We start from the raw sequence: 20,858 nt of genomic DNA, 5'->3' as shown, positions 1-20,858 counted from the left end.
ATTTGGAAAAAGACCAATTGTGTATGGAGCAGATAAACAATACAATAGTTTGACATGACCTCCTATTTTACATCTCCATCTCTTTGACTCCATGGATACTTTCTCCTTCTCTCCTCTGGGGGAATAATCATCTAAAAGTGCTTCAAACCATCCCTTCATCAAGTTCCTCACAAAAAAAATTATAAAAGAGATTATGAGAAAAATGATACTGCCCCAAAAAAGAGTCAAGTTGTTTAATATAATAATATTCAGGCCTAGCATTCCCAGAATTAGTCAAGATTCAGTGAGAAAGAAAAACCAGATATCTAAAAATAAAAACCTGGCGGTTGATGCTGTGTTTGGTTATGGGACATGCTCATAACACAGTGAAGGTGTTATGTGTCAAACTCTCTGCCACCCCGTGTGGTTAAAGGAGTGTATTACAGAAGTAAACAGTCTCTGGATTGTGTGTGATGTGGCTACATTGGTCAAAAAAGAAAATGGAGACAGAAAGACAGGAGAAGGGAGAATTCGTTGAGCCATTTTACTTGGGTCAGTACCATGAAACTGGACTCTGCTAGTCAACAAGCTCCCATTGAGCGCTGCAGGGATGTATTTTTGTAGGCCAACCCATAAGTTAGCATCACATTTATTCACTCCAAATTAAAAAAGCCAATAGTATAGTAAACAATAGTTTACACCAGTAAACTTACGACAGCTCTTTATGTCATTATTTAAAAACATCTTCCCTGAAAGTTTTGGTAAGAATAGTTAGCAAGAGAGCAATATACTTCTCACATCTGAAGTCCCATTTAGCCAACTGTTAGCAACAGACCTTTTCAAGACAGGGGAGTATTATTGATGCATTTTATGTCGTTGAATAAAATGTGAAAATATCTGGAGCTTGCGTTAAACATAGACCTTATTTCAAACCATTAACCCAAAAACCCATTTAAAAAATCAGGATGTGCTAAAAGGCGAACTGGTTTCCTGGATTTGACTTACAGAAATACGTCATCCCTGCAGCTCTCTATTCACAAGATTCATGACTTCATTAGCATCTGGTGCTCAAGATAATGTTATGTAAGAGCCTGACTGACTATATAAAAATCCTGCGAGTTTGCAAACAGGACAAGAAAACATCTTGCCTTCCGGCTTTCAGAGCTTCACATTATGTGGATTCTTGAATCTCTTCATCTTAGATGTACCTCCTTCAGTCAGATGGAGTAATTTCCTCAAGCTCCAATCTCTGTTATAGGCAGTCAGGAGATGTCAAACCCTTTATTGTGGTTTTCATGTTGAACAAACCCATGTTTCATTGGCAGGAAGCCTCTGAGGAAGCGTCAGTCCTAACGCCAAGCAGCCTAGATGTGGACTAGGATGCAACGACTGATAGGTCGTTACAATGGTCCACATCTCCCACACCTAGCAGCGTCAGTGTGCACACTCGTGCCCTAGCAGAAGTCAGAGACATAGTCAAAGTCCCTGAAGTAGTCCTGGTCTTTGCGTGAAAGGGTCCGGCGCTCACGAGGAGGCGTCAGCGTCGGGGCTTCATTCGTAAACTCGGCGTCAAAGTTACTGACGTCTTCTTTTCCCTTCACGGCAGGAACGAAAGGAGGAGGAACCTGCCGCTGCAAAAGTGCCTCCCAGTCCATAGTCTAGAGTGAGAGAAGATGAGTCAGTCACGTCATCACTAAGATTGCAACTTTGGCATTATTATATGGAAACTCCCCAAAATATGAGATTTCAATGCTTTTGCATTCACTCGGAAAACTTTTGCATTCGCCCAAGAAACTTGCGAAACACTTGCATGCTCTCATAAAAATGCATTTCCCCAAGAAACTTATATTCTCTCAAAAAAGTATTGCATTCCCCCGAGCTACTTTAAGTTTACTTGCAAAACATTGCATTCTCTCACAAAAGTACTGCGTTTCCCCTAAGAAACGTTTACATTTCGTGCAAATGTATTGTGTTCACCCTAAGCAACTTTACATACTCTCACAAAAGTATTACGCTCCCAGAAGAAACATTGCATTCTCTCACAAAACATCTGCATAACTCTGCATAGGTATTAGGGACAAATGTTTTGCAATCGAATACAACGTTTCTTGGGGGAATGCAACAATTTACAAAAGCAATATCTCGCAAAATATATATATATATATATTTTTTAAATAATCACTTTGCCCCATTTAGGGACAAAGTCCTCATACTCTAAAGAAGGGTTGTTTCTTGATGTCCTCTGCATCTTTTTCACTGGAGCCCAGTCGTCTTTCGGGATTACGCCTCAGCAGCTACAAATGAAAAACAAGGAAAGTTAACAAACCTGGCCAATCACAGAACAGCTTTGGGGGGAACACACAATCTTACCCGTCTCATGATGCCAATGGCCTCGCTGGAGAGGAATCTTGGGTAACGTACTTCATCATTCACAATGCTGTCGAACACCTCCTCCTCATCATCACCTGGGAATGGTGACTGGACACACACACACACAGATTATGTATCAGAAAACAAGTCTTATCTTACTGTTTTACATCTCCAGTAAAAGTATGTTGATTTAACACATTTGTACTGAAAACCACAAAAAATGACTGTATCATATTTTGAGGTGAACTTCAGCAGATTTTGTTAGATTTATGCTTAAAGAAACTTTTTTTTGGGGGGGAAACAATCGAATAATAAGCAGAACTTGCACAGACACCTGCATACCTCTCCAACCAGCATCTCGTAGATGAGCACGCCGAGACCCCACCAGTCCACGGCTCTGGTGTAGGACGTGTCTGTCAGAACCTCAGGAGCCAGAAACTCTGGAGTCCCACAAAAAGTGCTGGTTCTGTCGTCATGACCCATTCCTACAGGACAGAAGACAGAAACCGGACATTCAAAAGACAGAAAGAGCAACAAGGACATGTGGGCATCTCTTTTTGCAGTGTTTACTATTTTAAGAGGTGATATGATGTTGCTAAAAATGTAATTATTTAGTGTAATGAAATGTGTTTATGTGGTTTAAGGTTAAAAACACATAATTTTCCTCATACTATACATTATTGTTGCTCCTCTATGCCCCGCCTTTCTGAAACATGTTGATTTTTACAAAGCTCATCGGTCTGAAAGCGAGGTGTGCTCTGATTGGCCAGCTATCCAGTGCGTTGTGATTGGCTGAATCCCTCAAGCATGTGACAGAAATGTTACGCCTCTTACTGTGATGCTGTGTCCCGGTGCAATGAGACAAAACAATGAAACCCATCACAGACGAGGCATTTGTTGCATCCAGTGGGGACATTATTACTGATTATAATGTTACGTTGCGTATCATGCTGCTTAAACATAAAACCCATGTCTGCATTTGTGATCGGAGAAACAACAAGCGTTCTCGAAATCAGTGGCAAATTCTGTAAATATGTAAATGTATTTACAGGCTGTGAGTCAGAAGCACCAGACTGTCCTTGCTAAGTTGGTATTGCCCCACTTTATAGAAACAGACAGCAGCATTCACTCACAGCGTCCTCCCTAAAGTGTGCTGCACACATCTGAATATTTGCGTTGGACTGTTCTGGAATAGAGTTGAAATTCAACTCAACTGATTTGTAGTTGTGTCCTCTTTTGGAAGACCGCTTTCACAACGAAACACACAGCGACTCAACAACATGGCGCAGATGGCAACAGCGAGAATAAAAGTTACACCTTCTTTCTTTCTTTGCATGAACATTTGAGTGGTGTTATGCAAATCTTCCCACGTAGAGATGTGGGGTTTTTGGTTAAATAAATGAAGCCTTGGTGCACAGAAGAGACTTCTTACCGACCCAAACCCTCTGAATAATAGACACATCTTGTCATTTCCAGATCACTCTGATCAAGCAGTGAACAAATCTCATGCTCTTCCTCCATTAACTCATCAATATCTTTACAGTAGGTACAGTGTGTGACTCACCCTCTTTACAGAGACCGAAGTCTGCGATCTTCACATAACCTTCAGTATCCAGCAGCAGGTTATCCAGCTTCAGATCTCTGACACACACACACACACACACACACACACAGAAGCAAGAATTAACTCTTAACTCAAGCTTATGAAAGCAGCTGTATTTGAGTGTTTACTCACCGATACACAATCTTATTATCATGAAGAAACTGAAGGCCCAAAACCACACATGCAGAATAAAACCTGAATCACACACACACACACACACACACACACGCACATATGAAGAATACAGTAAAACACTCATGAAAAACCACACATAAATCCATTAACAACAGATTCAGATTGCACAATGATTATTAAAGCAAGACACTACAGACAACAACATTGTTTTTTCTTCATGCACTGGTCAGTTTTGAGATTTTGGGCTATTTGGCATTTCATAATAATTTTTTTTCTTTAAAGTTGTTCGTTTCTCCCCTTCAGCAGCACTTACACCAAATTTGACAGATTTATTCTTATATATATTCTGAAGGTTATTATAGAAGAGTTTGTTCATATATCATTGCATTGCATATTACACACTTACACAGAGCGTGTTTCAGAGAAGACGTCAGCGTGGATGTGCATCATCAGGTCTCCGCCAGCCGTGTACTCCATGACAAAACACACGTGTTCTGGCGTCTGGAAACATGCAAACAGATTGACCAGGAACGGATGCTGTGCGCTGTTCACCGTCTCAAAGATTCGCTTCTCACACAACAAACTGGAAGAGAGAGGATACGTGAGTCTGAAGAATGAAGGGATGAACGGTCATGTGTACCCTTGCATGTTAAATAGTACGAAAAAATTACTTTTTGTAGTATAATTTCACTGGATATTGTTATATTTATGCTTAAAGTAAAAAAAAAATCTAGCAAAAAGAGCACAAACAGGAAATGTGTCTTTCTCTCACCTCTCCACCTCGTCTCGAGCCACAATGTCCCCTTTCTTCAGTGCTTTGATGGCATACACCTTTCCTGAGCGTTTGTATTCGGACAGAAGCACCTGGAAACACAAATATCATGCTTAACAGACACCTGAATCTTCATTCACAACTGGCTCTTTGCAGAAACACTGTTTTTCAACTGCTCAGCGTCTCAAACTGAGAGGAAAACATTTCTTATTGCATTTGTTGTTAATGCAATGCAAAATCTGAGATGCAAAACCACTGATTTAGTTTTGTGTGGGACTTGCAAGAAGTGTTTCAACTGTTAAGTAAAACAAGAAATACTAAAATCGAAATAAAAATGGGAAAACAAGAAACAGATTATTTAAAATAATAATAATAATAATAAATATAAAAAACACTAAATATACGATATTAGTAATATAGTAATAATACTAAAAAACTTTTCTTGCAAGACATATTTTTACTCAACATGTACAGAAAAGAAAATGTTTTGTTGCAAGCAATAACATAACTATTAAAAAACTAACAAAAAATATTAATAGAAAATACTGACATTTAAAAACAAGTTTAAGTTAAAAATTCTAAAACTGAAATAAAATAGTAATACAAAAAAACAAAACAAAAAATACCAAAAACAAAATGATTAAAACTTAAAATGAAAAAAAAGAAAGCTGAAAATTCTTGAAAACCAAATATATTCTCAAAAAGAGTAATATAGTATATAAATAAAACTGCTGGCAGAAAAGTTGTCAACTAGACAATGCCTGGATTTGAATATGGTAAAATATGTTAAATGCAGAAAGGTGCACTCTTAGCTGAATGCATAATCAAACTAGCCACAATTTCTAAAGCACACAGTATAAAAGATGTTGGTGGATGTATAAAACTTCTGAAGTGTCTGTGCTGAGTCTGACTAGCTGCTATAGATGCTATAATAATGACTGAACATGTTCTAATACCTTGCCAAAATGTCCCCGGCCCAACACTGCAATCATTCGGAAATCCTGAAGACACAGGGCGCTTTTGGAAGGCCTGTAAACACACACACACACACACACACACACACACAGGGGCCGGATGTAATTAAACTGTAGAGGAGAGCTGGTGTGAGGTCAGAAACAACATCACAGGCCTCATGTACGTCAGAATGTGTGTGTGATTGTCTTGGCCAGCTCTGGAAAACATATTGTGTGCTGGTGGGATGTGTACCTGCGCTTGGAATTATGGGAACTGGTCCTGACAGCCTTCTCCGGAGGAGCGGGATCAGGAGGAGAGACCGGCTCAGACACTGGGCCAATGTCCACCTGAGAAAATCACCTTTCTGTTATATTCATGTATTGCTATTAGCTTAGCTTACATTATTACATTTCCTTTATTTTGCACTTATTATTTCACTTTAATTGCTAATATAACTTGTGTTACTTTTCTCTCATTATACACAGCTCAGCTGCAAATGCTTTGGCAACACAAAATCTGCAATTCACGCCAATAAAGCCTATTGCAATTACATTCCAGAAAGAGTTTTCATTCATTGTAAATAGTGAATTATTTGAAAAGAATAAACAGATAAAATCAGAGCTGTACTTCTGAAGTTTACAGTGTTCTTACTCTTCATGCTACTAAAGACAGAAGATAAAATGTTGAATTATTATTATTTTTTAAATAATTAAAAAAAATCTAGTTAGCTGAGTAAAACAATGCATACAACATTAAAGGGATAGTTCAGCGAAAAAAGAAAATTTCCCCATGATTTACTCACCCTCATGTCATCCTAAGTGTATATGACATTCCTGGTCTAAAAGAAGTTCAATAAAGTGCATCCATCCATCATGAAAAGTGTCCCACAAGGCTCTGGGGTTTGAATAAAGGCCTCCTGTAGCAAATTGATGCGTTTTTCTAAGAAACGCTTGCATCCTACAACCTCCGCCATAATGAATGCACATACAACAGTTATGGAAGCTAGAGATTACAGTTTTTAAAGATGGTTATGTTACTTACAAAAATCAGTTAGCTTCAGGAGGCTTTTCTTCACCACCCGGAGCCATGTGGGACACTTTTTATAATGGATGGATGCACTTTATAGGACTGCCATTATAAAGCTTGGAAGAGCCAGGACTATTTTAATGTAACTCAGATTGTATTCATCTGAAAGAAGAAAAGTCATATACATCTAGGATGACTTGAGGGTGAGTAAATAATGGGGTCATTTTGTTTTAGTGAACTATCCCTTTAAGACCAAAAAGAAGCTTTAAAAAACCTTGCAAGATAAACTAAGCAGAATAGAAGAATACGTTTATGGGGACAGTTTCACAGTATTTGGGAAGAGCTGCTCAAATATTCACTTCACTTCCATCAGAGACCCATATATATAACCGTAAGTCAACGGAGCCGTACATAGCCAGCTAAAATAGGATGACAATCACTTTCAGTCAGTGAAGTCTCTCAGGTTTACCGTGTTTGACGTCTGTGTGTTTTTCCTCGTCACGGATGGAGGAGAGTCGCCGTCCAGCTGGATCTTCTGGATGGAAATCTCGCTGCTGAGGAGAGTGTGGAGGTCATGATGTGGGTCAGGATGAATGTCAGGTGATCAGATGTGTGTGTGTGGTGTGTTACAGTACCTGCTGTGGTGTGTGTTGGTGTGGTGTGTGTCGCTGTGTGTGGAGGAGCTCATGGGGATGGCGTTCTTCAGCAGACGAACCCACGTCGCCATGTCCACGTTCATCTGTTTAGCGCGCAGGAAGGCTTTACCTGAGCAAACGAACATGCAATAACTAACTTCACAATATATACTTATGCTATATTGAGACTAAAACAGATAGATTCAGGCTTATAATTAAAAAAGGCAGTTTTTATAAATATAAGTACATTTTACATAATGTATGTACAGTAGGTTGTTTAGCATATGCATCCATAACCTCAAACCTCACAGTAAATTTCAAAGTGCATCAGTGCATTCAGCATGGGATTCAGCCTTTGTGCACAGTACTTTTCCCAGCATGCATTGCTAATAGGCATCGAATCAGTGATTTACCCTGCTGTTTGGAAAACACCTTCCTCTGCCGCTGTAGCCGTGGACCTCGCTCTATCACAGGGTTGAAGAACATCACCTGTAACACACAAGCATGGACACGAACCGTGTTTTTATTAGGTACAGACCATCTACCAAAGCATGAGACCAACATGAGCTTAAAGGGATAGTTCACCCAAAAACGTGAACTAAAAATTAATACAATTTAATAATTGTATTAAAAAATGTCCCGGCTCTTCCAAGCGTTATAATGGCAGCGAATGGGTGTTATTTTTCAGTAGCCCAAAAAACCGTAAAATAAAGCACATCCATCCATAATAAAAAGTATCCCACATGGCTCTGGGAGTGAATAAAGGCCTTCTGTAGCGGATCAATGTGTTTTTGTAAGAAAAATATCCATATTGCAAACTTTATAAACTGTAATCTTTAGTTTTTCGGAGAGAGCGAGAGCGTAGTGTAGAGAACAAAACAAAACACCGGTCATGAATTAGAAGTACAAAACATAGATTTGTATGATAAACGATGGAGGATTTCGATACACTGTAAGCCAAGAGGAAACTGATTCTGATGCTAAAGAAAGGAAACTCTGCTGCTGTAAAAAAAATACTGCTACTGAAAAATAACACCCATTCACTGCCATTATAAAGCTTGGAAGAGCCAGGACAATGTTTAATATAACTCTGACTGGAGTTGTCTGAAAGAAGAAAGTCATATACACACTGGATGACTTGAGGGTGGGTAAATCATGGGGTAATTTTCGTTTTTGGGTGAACTATCCCTTTAAAGGGCTCCCTGCGGATTTCTGTTAATATAAAATTAATTGTACAACATTTGAAAGTGAAATAATGAAGATAATATAATAATAAATAATGCTATTATAATTGTAATGTACTAACATAAAATTACATTATTTCTCAGTTTGTTTTACATTTTACATTGAAATATTACAATACGATTTTAGTTTTCATTAATTTTGTTTTTATTTTATTAATTTGTATAGATTTTTCATTGTATTTGATCATAATAATAATAATAATTCCTATAGCAATAATAATAATTCCTTATATTTTGTATAGTTTTATTGATATATAAGCACACAATTTTGGGCCAAACTGTGCAGCCCTTCACAGAAAACGTGGAATTATTTTAAAATAGCGTTTTAAATCACAATCACAATTTTTATCAGAAAATATCTGATTTCTTTCCCCCCAAAATTGTGCATCCCCACTAAAGTTTTAGGAATTGCGATGTAATATGGTTTACTGATATCTGACATGAGTGACTTCTTGGTGGTTTGGTAAAAAAAGAAAAAAGCATTTTATTGTACCACTACACAGCCTAAAACAGACAGATTTTCAGTCCATGTTCGACCATTAGTGTGTGTTTGTGTGCGTGTTCGTACCTCAGCGAGCAGCTGTCCCTGAGGTTCCAGCTCCAGTTGTATTCGGTGTCTCTGATTGTCCAGGAAGTCCTCCAGCTTCAGGTACTTGAGCGCACAGAGCGAGCGATAGTCCCTCCAGTACACCGCGATCTCCATCTCTCTGGACTGAACCAGCACGTTAGCTGAGTACGCTGTGTGTGTGTGTGTGTGTGTGTGTGATACTCACTCTCTCCAGCTCCAGAGTGAAGGTCTGATCCCAGGTCTGTTCACCAACACTCTTCCAGCACGTCTGTCCCACCACACAGTTCTCCAGCTTCAACACGGCGCTCACCTCCGCTAAACACACACATGAACACCTCAGACAAAAACATTTACAACACTTAAAGGAAAACTATGACATGAGATTGACAACCCACATCTCTTTTGAAAGAAGTCTCTTCTGTTCTCCGATGCTACATTTTTGATCAAGAGAGTCCAGTAAAAACGGTAATATTGTGAAATATTATTTTAATATAAGATAACTGTTTTCTATGTGGATATGTTTTAAACTGTAATTTATTCCTGTGATGCGCAGCTGTATTTTCAGCATCATTCCTCCAGTCTTCAGTGTCACATGATCTTTAAAAAAAACACTTTTATATGCCGATTTGCTGCTCAAGAAACATTTCCGATTATCATCAATGTTGAAAACAGTTGTGCTGCTTCCTATTTTTGTGGAAACTGATACATTTTATTTCCCAGGATTCTTTGATGAATAGAACGTTCAGAAGAACAGCATTTATTTGAAATCGAAATCTTTTGTAACGTGTCTTGACTGTCAGTTTTGAGCTATTTAATGCATTCTTGATGAATGTACTGTGAGTATTTCGGAATACCCCCAAACTTTGAGCGGCGTGGTATCAGAACAGAAGCACAGAGACACTCACAGGACAGCTCTTCGCTCTTGCTGGGAGCCTTCAGGCTGAAGCTGCTGTTTCTGCTGCTCAGAGTGAGTTTGAAGGGCCGTCCGTCTCCAGCAGTGAAGTGAGGCAAAACCAACGGAGAGGAGCGACTGCGGCCCGGGACGATCTCCAACAAGCCCACACACCCCAGCAGACGCACCTGCAGCGTCCCTGAGCAGAACAGACACAACAGATTTGTGATGTGAAATGTGTGGCGTGTGTTTGTGGACAGGTTCTTGTGTCGTTGTCGTACCGGTGAGCGGCGAGGGTTTGCTGAGGGTGCTGTATTGATTATGGACATAGGGGGCGCTGTGACGGGAGCTGAAGGACGAGGACGATGCCAGCACTAACTCCTCCTTAATCAGACACACTTTCGGATGATCTTCTGGTAGATTGACCAAACGCTGCTCTAAAGACACTCGCAGAAGATCCAAGCGCTGGGACGCTTCGCTGATACTAGACTGAGCCTAGAACGACAAACAAACCGACAACCTCATTCCTCTGATTGCCAGCTTTCTGTGTTAGCTCTCGTTTCTCCTAAGGTATTGGAGGACGTGCATGTGTGTGTCTCACACCTCGGCCATGGCCTTCTTGTCATGTGCTTTTCCAGCTCCCAGAAGCCTCAGCATGTTTTTGGCGCCCTCAGCCATGGCATGTTCAACACGGTAATGATGCCAGAGCTCCTCGATACGGAGCTCCTCCCCGCACAGATCCGGCTTACCTGCACACACACACACACACACACACACACACACACACACACATACATACATACATACATTTGTGACTGTAATTAGTAATATTTTAAAAAAATGAAGACATACACAGCACTTATGTTAATTGAAATAAAATAAATAAACCCTTAATACTATTGTATTTTAATTAGGTGTCAATAATAATAGAAACAACAAAAACACAGAACAAAACTACTAAATCTTACATTAAATTTGAAATAAACATGAATACAAATGAAATAAGAATTAAATTAAAATCAAAAAAGTAAGTTTAGTTTTTATTTAGTTTTAGCTTAATTAAAGTGGAATAAATAGAAATAATAAAAAATACTAAAACAAACAAAAAATAAATGTTAAGTGAAATTAAATATGAACAAACCTTCACACTTAATGCCACTTAACATTTCTAATTTTCATTTAGATAACAAATTCAAATTACTAAAACTGAAAACTAAACTGAAAATAAATTTTATATATATATATATATATATATATATAACAAAACATTATTACTAAAATTAAAATTAATATTAACTGAAATTAAGTACATATAAAAAAGTTATTTTATTTCAGTTAGCTGCCACAGGAACATTTTTTTCCCATTTAGTTTAGGTTGAACAATTACTAAAACTAAACAAAATAAAATAAATAAATAGATAATAAATAATAATAAAAAACACAAAAACCCACTTAAATTCCTAAAACTGAAACTAAAACAAAAATAAAATGTTAACTAAAATAAACAAAAACTAAAATAGAAACTTTGCTGTGGCAACTAATAGAAATAAAATAAGTTTAAGTTCAGAACTAAAATGAGTAAAACTGAAAAGCTTAACTGAAACAGCAGCTAATGAAGAACAGACCCTTTAACACAACTGCTCACACTATATTCACTGTGAATTAAACACTGTATGTATGGAGCACCCAGAGAAATGTTTACTGCTGGCTAAAAGTGCAGCGTACGACCAGAGAGCACAGCAAGAAATCCACTCCACTTCTAAAACAATGAACCAGAAGTGACATGAACCATCATTTCTAGCACTTTAGCTCTTAGGATCAACATTCAGATGAATCAAACTGACAGGACAAGATCTCATGGACATTAGATTTCTCCAACCACCTTAAAACAAGAATTAGCACCAAATTAACAGATGTTATAGATCTACAACAACTATAATGTTTTAAACTACAACAGTTTCTGCTGATGGAGAGACCCCTCCTCAGATCCCCATCAGACGTCATTCCCCGAGCGGCTGAAGGGTGGAGCGGCATTAATGAATCTATTCTTAACCGTCTGGCCCCGGGACACATGAGACATCAGCGCCCAAACACGCCATTAGAGTCCATTAGAGCGCACGCTTCAGCAGCATCCAGCTCTCATCTTTCCCTTTACATCTCTTTAATTCTGACCCTCTCACTCTCTATCAATGAGGGCAGTGAGAAATAGAGTTATTAAAAGATAATGCATTCAGAAATTCATTATTTATCTAATTTCCTGTTATTTGTTGGAACACAAAAGGAGATTTTTCACAAAGCTCTTTTCTATACAACAGCCAAAAAAAGTCAGGCTCAAAGAAGCACAGGAAGCCAAGGGCGCAGAATTAGGCAGGGATTACCAATATCCAGCTACTACAAACTGTGCCTAGCAATAATTGATCAAACTATTGAACATATCTATATGTTTTTGTAATAGTTTTGTTCTCATGTCCCCACTAATGTCAAAAGCAAATCTTGCAGGAAACAATTGCCAGTTCATATGATTTATGCACTACATTATAAGTCTTCTAAAGTAACATGAAGCTTTGAGTAAGAAACAGACCTAAATGTAAGTCATCTCATTATTAGCAGAAGGCATCCTTTATGCCAAAGTTCTGAATATGTATTTGTAAAACGTCTGGTGTCATTTCAGCCAAACGCCATTAGTTTGGAAAAATTATCAGTGAATAGCAAATTGATGATGTGTCTGTTCCTCTCACAAAGATCTCATAAATCTTTAAAAGACTTTGATTGTAGTGCTTCATGGTGCTTTTCATCCATTTTTAATGGCGTAGTCATTCGTAAAGTTCTCCTTTTGTGGAATAAACTGCCAGAATCTCAGTTTTTGGTGAACTGCTCCCTTAATAATCTTGAGAAGATGGACAGTCTCTGAGATGTTCTGATGTCTTAAACAGACAAGCAGCAGTCAGAGAAGACAGACAGTCATTATTTGACAAGACAAAACACATGGATTCATGTCCTCACCATATATGAGATATCACACTGGATGGAGATCACTACAGTTGCCTTATATCCCAGTATCACAATGAAGTGAGCCTGAGATGCAGTATGCACAAGAGTTAGTCTGACGACGAGAGCTGAGACTCCCTCCAATGAAGCAAACTGAGAAAAGTGATGCTAAAAGGCCTTTACACTGCATGTGTGTAAGCCACCAAGGAGCTCTATGATCATGTTAAGCTGATAAACGCTCATTTGTTGGATGGAGTGAGACAGACTGTAGCGGTGAGACATACCCTGAATGTCGTCTGTCTGTTCGGTGGCCTGCATAGCTTTCCGGATCTGCATACGGATGATGTCGATCTTCGTCTTACTGTCTTGCAGCATCTGCTGAGCCGACTGAAGCAGCTTCTTATCCTGAAGAACAGAGCGATGGATAGATGGAGACAGACAGATAGATGTAATCGATTATGGTCTATTACTGCATCGATGCAGTCCAACACCCCTAACAGACAGACAGTCAGAAACAGCATCAGGGAGACGGACAGAAGATAGAAACACAGACGTTCATTACCTTTGTGAGCCCGTTGGCGTAGATGGGGATCATGTTCTCTGCCCCCTGTTTGACCTTCAGTTCGATGTTGAGCTGTCGCTCCAGAGCCTTAATCCTGTCCTGATTGGCTGAGGAGCGTCCCAGCGTCCTGACAGGCTGAAGGTCATCTGGGGGTCAAAGACAGGGTCAAACATTCAATCTGGGGTCATGTATACATCAATCTGCCGTATGTTCACAACGAATCCCTGAACATTCGTATTGATTCACCAATAATGCAGGATTTTACATGAGGCCTACTAAGATGATCATTCTGAGCCCTGACCTTTGCTGTCATCGTGACCCTTGACCACGATGTGGGCGTCCAGCTCCTGCAGCTGAGTGTGGAGCGAGTCCAGCTTGCGGCTGGAGCTGCGTAACTGGCTCTCCACCTGCTGGGCGTTGCGTTTGTCCGTGGTGGCCCGCCGCAGGTTCTCCGCACCCGCCTTGATCTTCAGCTCCTTCCGGATCTCCCTCCGGATCCTCTCTCGCTGCTCGTCCAGACGCTGCTGCACGCTGGAGTCGGAGAAATCGGAGTTCTGGTCCAGTCCCAGCTGCTCCAGGACGGACAAGCCATCCGAATCCTGGGAGAAACCGGAGGGGTCAAGGGTCAGTGCTGGCTGACTGAGGATATGGATGGATAGAGTGACTGAAGGATGAATAGACTGAATGACAGACAGACAGACAGACAGAAAAAAAGATTGATAGAATATGGACAGACTGATTGATAGATGGACTAAGATAGAAAGAACGAGAGAGCTAAAACAACAGAGTGACTGACAGACAGTGAGAATGAGAGATAGATATACTGACAGACAGAAACAATGTCAGAGATGATGGACAGATAGTATGACAGAACCGACAAAGAGACAGACTGAAAGAGAGAGATAGAACAGTAGGCAAATAGACTGAGAGACAGATACAGCTATAGATAGAACGATAGATAGATGGAGAGAAAGAATGAGAGAGAGAGAGAAAAAGAATGATAGATATTTAGAATGATAGCTAGATAGAACAACAGATAGAACGATAGAACTATGGATAGAATGAAGGAACGATAGATAAAATGATAGAACGATAGATAGAATGATAGATAGATAGATAGATAGATAGATAGATAGATAGATAGATAGATAGATAGATAGATAGATAGATAGATAGATAGATAGATAGATAGATAGATAGATAGATAGATAGATAGATAGATAGATAGATAGATAGATAGATAGATAGATAGATAGATAGAGAACAGATGGGAGTTAATATGTGTGTTGTTTCTGAAATTTGATTCTCAATGAAATTATAACAATGATGGTTTTACAGAGATGACTTTTAAAGAAAAGTGGAATAATCAGTTCTGCTTGTGAGTATCTAGTTTACTTGCTGCTAAGTTCCTCAAAAAAAGAAAGAAAAAAGAACCCCTCTGAAAATCCAAGTGTTAATGACACAGATGTGGCACTGCAGTACACATAACACCGTTTCCTGGACTGATATAGACCAGAGTACACTGGCTTCAAAAGAGTGTGATGAGAGTCCTAACAGACCCGGGGTCAGAGATGGCACTGCTGAACACTGAGTCAGTACGAGCATAAATAACTCGCTCACAGCACGACATAAACACACCTCCAAAAGTCGGAGAAGTCGTGGCCTAATGGTTAGAGAGTCAGACTCGCAATTAGTGCTGGGCGGTTTGACCAAAAATGTATATACTGTTTTGTGAGTCCAATCAAAATTATACCGGTTTTCCGGTTTATGACGTTTTTTTTTTTCATGCATAATCAGGTGTACAAGGCATTTTCTGCTGGTTGATATTCCAAGACATGCTTGCGGCTAAAGTGCTGGAGCAAATTGCTCGTGTTGCCAATTTGTTACAATTTTATCCCGACAGCAATTGCATAAAATGGATATTATATATGCATAATCTGCATGCAGTGCATCTGCAGTCCACAGCACGGACTCATTGTGCTTTCACACAGGACGTGTTTGCAGTCCGCTACTGATCCCGATTTGTTCATTGTTTTGATTTCATATCATGAAAAAAAAAATGTATGTTTATATATATATATATATATATATATATATATATATATTCAGCATCGTATGTCTTTTATCACAGAACAGAGACAATCTTTCATATAGACATTATTTTAAACTCAATAAATATAAACAACGCATTATTCATGCATTTTACTTCTAGGTTTGTATAATAAGCTGCTCAAGCAAGCGGCAAAACATTTAAACACAATAATTAGCCTACTTTTCTTGTTAAAATATTTAAAATTAAAACACCACAAACAGAAACAGTCTCGTGCATTTTGCATTTAAATCTTTATCACAAGCAATCCCACGGGTCTTAATGAACTTTGTTTTTCTGCTTCCATAAAAGTGAACATATATAGCCTATTGTTTTCCTTGTTTATCTAAAAGTGCTCTTTTTTCTTATTTTAAACCTAGCCAAAAACCCATGTGACTGCGTTTCCATGTCAATCCATGTTCATGGATTTTCAACTTTCACTTTAAATCACCGCCTGCAGCACAGCAAAAATGGCCATAATGTAACATAGAAGGTAATGGAGCCCTTTATACATTGTCGTGTATCTTTAGAAATAAATAATGGACAAATGGAGTCTTTAAACGCCTCAGATATAAAGTTATTCGCTGTCAAAGTGACGCCAAAATGATGGGAGTCAATGGGAATGCTAACGCAAGTGAAGTTCTGCTACAAGATGGCGGCACGCGGCCAACTTCAACTTCCGGTCGACTTCCTTCCCGCCCATAGACATCATATGTTCCCGCCTGCCCTCACCACGTCTCGCAGTCGCTGCTTAGAAGTGCAACATTGTAAAGAATCTGTCTGAAACAGTGTCTCGCAGCTGCGGCGAAGCATAACGTTAGTTTCCGAACGCTGAGTAATTAAATACACCGGTTTTTGGTATGAACCAGTTTACTGCCCAGCACTACTCGCAATCCAAGTATTGTGAGTTTGAGTTTTGGGCCGGCAGGAATTGTAAGTGGTTCTCTCTACCTTCAATACCACGACTGAGGTGCCCTTGAGCAAGGCACTGAACCCCCAACTGCTCCCCGGGCGCCGCAGCATAAATGGCTGTTCACAGTGTGTGTGTGTTCACTGCTGTGTGTGTGTGTGCACTTTGGATAAGTTAAAAGCAGAGCACGAATTCTGAGTATGGGTCACCATACTTGGCTGTATGTCACATCACGTCAAAACCACTGCCATCTCAAACCCTGTACAGTGTCTGATAGACATGAAGAGAAATCACATATTATACCTGTTCATGTCATTCCTTAGATCAAGTGTGTTTGGTGCTTTTTACTCCATGTATGAAGTCTGAACTGAAATATTTGGCATCAGTAAAAATTTTGGTGGACCTGAGGGAGTAAGGAAACTAAAGAGTGCAAAACCTTTTTTTTTTTATATATATATATATATTTGTATATATACACATTTTTATGTTTACAAAGGGCCAGTCTCTGCTGCTCGCCAAGGCTGCATTTATTTGATCAAAAATCCAGTAAAAACAATGTACACTTAAAAAATGAAGGTGCTTCAAAAGTTTCTTCAGGCAATGCCATAGAAGAACCATTTCTGGTTCCACAAAGAACCATTCAGTCAAAGGTTCTTTAAAGAACCATCTCTCTTACCTTTTTATAATCTGAAGAACCTTATTTCACCACAAAGAACTCTGGGTGAAACAGAAAGGTTCTTCAGATGTTAAAGGTTCTTTATGAAACCATTTAGAAAAAAAGGTTCTTCTGTGGCATCATAAAACACCTTTATTTTTAAGAGTGTAATATTATTAAAAAATTGCAGCATCATTACTCCACTCTTCAGTCTCACTCTGATTTGCTGCTCTAAACATTTCTAATTACTATTATTAATGTTGAAAATAGTTCTCCTGATTCATATTTTTGTGGAAACTTTGGGTAAAGAATGAATTTTAATTAAAAGTAAATAAATGAATAGTAACAATAATACTTTTATTAATTACAACATAATGCGTTTTTGCTGAATAAAAGTTTTTTTTGATCAATATAGGTTTCAACAAAGTTATTTTTAAATATAGTAAATACAGTATTAGTTTTTACTGTAATTGATCAAATGTCTTTTTTGTGCATTTCCAAAAAAAAAAAAAAAAACTTTTATCCAGTAGTGTATTTATTTTATATGGTTTTAATTTCATCTTAATGCCTTTTTTATTTTACATTAATTTAGTATATAATAGCATACAATACAAATGACTGAAAAACAGATTTACATTACAATTAATCTCAAAAGAGTCCACAAAACAAGCAATACTTTCTTAAATACAAAAAGGCTCTACAGAGGATCCAAGAGAGTTCCAGTGAAATGAAGAGCATTTAAATGCAGCTTTAACTGAAGCTCCTGGTGTAGTGTTTGTCAGTGATCAGTAATGAGTCAGCAGCGGTGTGAGGAGCAAAGGGCAGCTCTGCGGTTCATACTGAGGAAGTCAACAACATCAAGAGAAACCTTATAATCATGGATCATGTAACTAACCGTCGACTCGCAAACTCTCTTCTGTGTTTTGTTTTCGTTGGCCGATACCGACACAAGAGACGCAGAGGATCGCACAGACTGAGAACTGTAATCAAACATCGCCCAGCTGAAATATAACACACTTCACACAGCCATTTCAAGACTAAACACACGTCTGTTAGTCTAAAGAGAGCAGGTAGAAGACTCAAGACACCGCAGAAACATTCAACCGCGTTATATTTCAGCTGACAGAGAGCGAACGACACTCATGAACGCTGTGACTCAAAAAGGAAGTTCAGCCGTGAGCAGCTCACTTACAAAACACACACAGAAAACATGTAGGAAAGAAAAACCCCAATGAAATCTCTTCCAAATCTCAATAGTTCAGTGGAGTTTTGCTGAACTTTCCTGCTTCTCAGACGTTCCTCCTTTCAAAAGGACCCAGTTTATCACACATTTATCTCCTCTAAAGTGTCAGAAAATATCTCAATGTCTAAAATTAGCCAAGATCTCAATGTGAACACATGAAGGTATAAACATTTCTCATCAAATGAATCAGAGCTGCTCTCCATGTTACTTTTAAAGCTCTACTCAGTCAAAATTGTAAATTAAACAAAGATTACTGGGAGTATGTTTTACAAAACCAAATTATTATGAGTATATATTCCTATTTGATGACAACTGGTGACTCATTTGGGTGTGAGTCTTGTGTATTTGAATACACATTACTGGTCTGTTGTGAACCCTTTTCCTCTCATGTCATTAATTCATCTTATTCATCAGCCACCTCCACACAAAGACATGTTCACCATCCAATCATCTTGTCCTAATTTTATCTTTATATCCTGTTTCACCCAGAAAGATGTCTCATTACGGAAGTCGAATGTCTTGAGTTATGTTCTGAGAAGCGTTTGTTTCACTACACACACAGTTCAGAAACATCATAAATGCACAAACACAACAGTTATAAACTATTATCATCACAATCTTTGTAAGTTTAGTTCAGACCTTGAAAGAATTCAAAATATTTCAAAATATTAAGTTATTAAAACTTTAACAAAAAATATATGTAAAAAAATTAATAAAACTAACTAAAAACATTAATAAATGAACAATAAAGATACTAAAATATCTCCATTCTATGTTAATCTAAAATAAACAATAAAGTCATACAGGTTTGGAACGACTTAATGGTGAGTATTTTTAGGTGAATATCAAACTGAAGAGCAGAGTTTGAGCTCCTACCACATGTTCGGCCTCGGCTGGGGCTGGGCTGGAGGAAAACTCCTCCAGCGAACAATCTCCCGCATCTCCTTCACTGTCCATCACCTCCTCTCCTCTCCCGTTCTCTTCAGACCATACCCTGTTCTGTCTGTTATTAGAGCCACTGACACCACATGAAGCCATGGCTTCCGCTCAGAGAGAACGACTGCAACAGCTTCCTGTTCATCTCTACATGACACACAAGAGACGTTTGCACAGAAACACACACACATACACACTTGGGCACGTGGATAGCTCGCTTTTGAAATCTCTCGACCAACTTCCTGCTCAGAGACGAGCTCTGCAGATTGGCACCATTACCACCAGTGTGTTTTAATCTGCAGGATGATATTTTTGAGAACTCTTGTGACTGTTCTGCAACAAAGAGGAAACGAAACCATCCAAACAAACATACACACACACAAGTGCATCATCCAAACACTATCTTAAATTCACTGTAACTGAAATATGGTTTCTAGAATAAATAACTTAATGAATAATGTCCCCAAAGCCCATACAAGATGTAGATGAGTTTGTTTCTTCATCAGAACAGGTTTGGAGAAATGTAGCATTTCTTAGCATGCTTTGCAGTGAATGGGTGCCGCCAGAATGAGAGTCGAAACAGCTGATAAAAACATCTCAATAATCCACAAGTAAATAATCTTCTCCAGTCAATCAGATAATGTCTTGAGAAGACAAAAGCTGCATGTTTGTAAGAAACAAATCCTTCATCAAGATGCTTTTAACTTGAGTCAAATAAGATGTGAGTCAAAATATTTTTGTTACAGTAGGCTATTTGTTAGCTATAAAATAGGAGCTAGTTGCTTAGGACCAGCACATAACCATCTTAAAGTAGCTCATAGCCAGTTCAGGACCATCTTAAACCAGATCATGACCAGTTCAGGACCATCTTAAACCAGATCATGACCAGTTCAGGACCAGCTTAAACTAGATCATGACACATTCAGGACCAGCTTAAACCAGATCATGACCAGTTCAGGACCAGCTTAGACCAGATCATGATCAGTTCAGGACCAGCTTAAACCAGATCATGACCAGTTCAGGACCAGCTTAAACCAGATCATGATCAGTTCAGGACCAGCTTAAACCAGATCATGACCAGTTCAGGACCAGCTTAAACCAGATCATGACCAGTTCAGGACCATCTTAAACCAGATCATGACCAGTTCAGGACCATCTTAAGCCAGATCATGATCAGTTCAGAACCAGCTTAAACCAGATCAGGATCAGTTCAGGACCATCTTAAACCAGATAATGACCAGTTCAGGACCAGCTTAAACCAGATCATGACCAGTTCAGGACCAGCTTAAACATGATC

The 20,858-nt window shown here is 38.7% G+C and overlaps 1 protein-coding gene across 1 annotated transcript; it reads right to left on the bottom strand.

Moving 5' to 3' along the window:
* Positions 1-219: 219 nt before the first annotated feature.
* Positions 220-19,758, bottom strand: LOC132149661 (serine/threonine-protein kinase N1-like). The gene is made up of 22 exons (XM_059559058.1): positions 19,502-19,758; positions 14,030-14,327; positions 13,729-13,874; positions 13,451-13,571; positions 10,782-10,927; positions 10,460-10,673; positions 10,192-10,377; positions 9,492-9,601; positions 9,287-9,430; positions 7,888-7,963; positions 7,475-7,604; positions 7,309-7,393; positions 6,066-6,160; positions 5,816-5,888; positions 4,860-4,951; positions 4,494-4,670; positions 4,085-4,147; positions 3,914-3,990; positions 2,692-2,834; positions 2,350-2,457; positions 2,193-2,273; positions 220-1,637 (listed from the first exon to the last, which is right to left on the bottom strand). The coding sequence occupies exons 1-22, from the start codon at positions 19,661-19,663 to the stop codon at positions 1,434-1,436; spliced, it is 2,931 nt and encodes a 976-aa protein (XP_059415041.1). The 5' UTR covers positions 19,664-19,758; the 3' UTR covers positions 220-1,433.
* Between the last annotated feature and the right edge of the window lie 1,100 nt (positions 19,759-20,858).

This window comes from Carassius carassius, chromosome 9 (assembly GCF_963082965.1).
Source record: "Carassius carassius chromosome 9, fCarCar2.1, whole genome shotgun sequence".
NCBI lineage: Eukaryota > Metazoa > Chordata > Actinopteri > Cypriniformes > Cyprinidae > Carassius > Carassius carassius.
Note: the sequence above shows the minus strand (reverse complement) of the source record. Positions and strands in the feature narration are given on the sequence as shown.

Excerpts from the sequence above, each read along its gene's own strand:
- LOC132149661 (XM_059559058.1), bottom strand. The coding sequence starts at position 19,663 with ATGGCTTCATGTGGTGTCAGTGGCTCTAATAACAGACAGAACAGGGTA. Across the intron at positions 10,928-13,450 it reads ACAGACAGACGACATTCAGG|GTAAGCCGGATCTGTGCGGG; the intron begins GTATGTCTCACC and ends GTGTGTGTGCAG. Across the intron at positions 6,161-7,308 it reads ACACACAGACGTCAAACACG|GTGGACATTGGCCCAGTGTC; the intron begins GTAAACCTGAGA and ends TGATTTTCTCAG.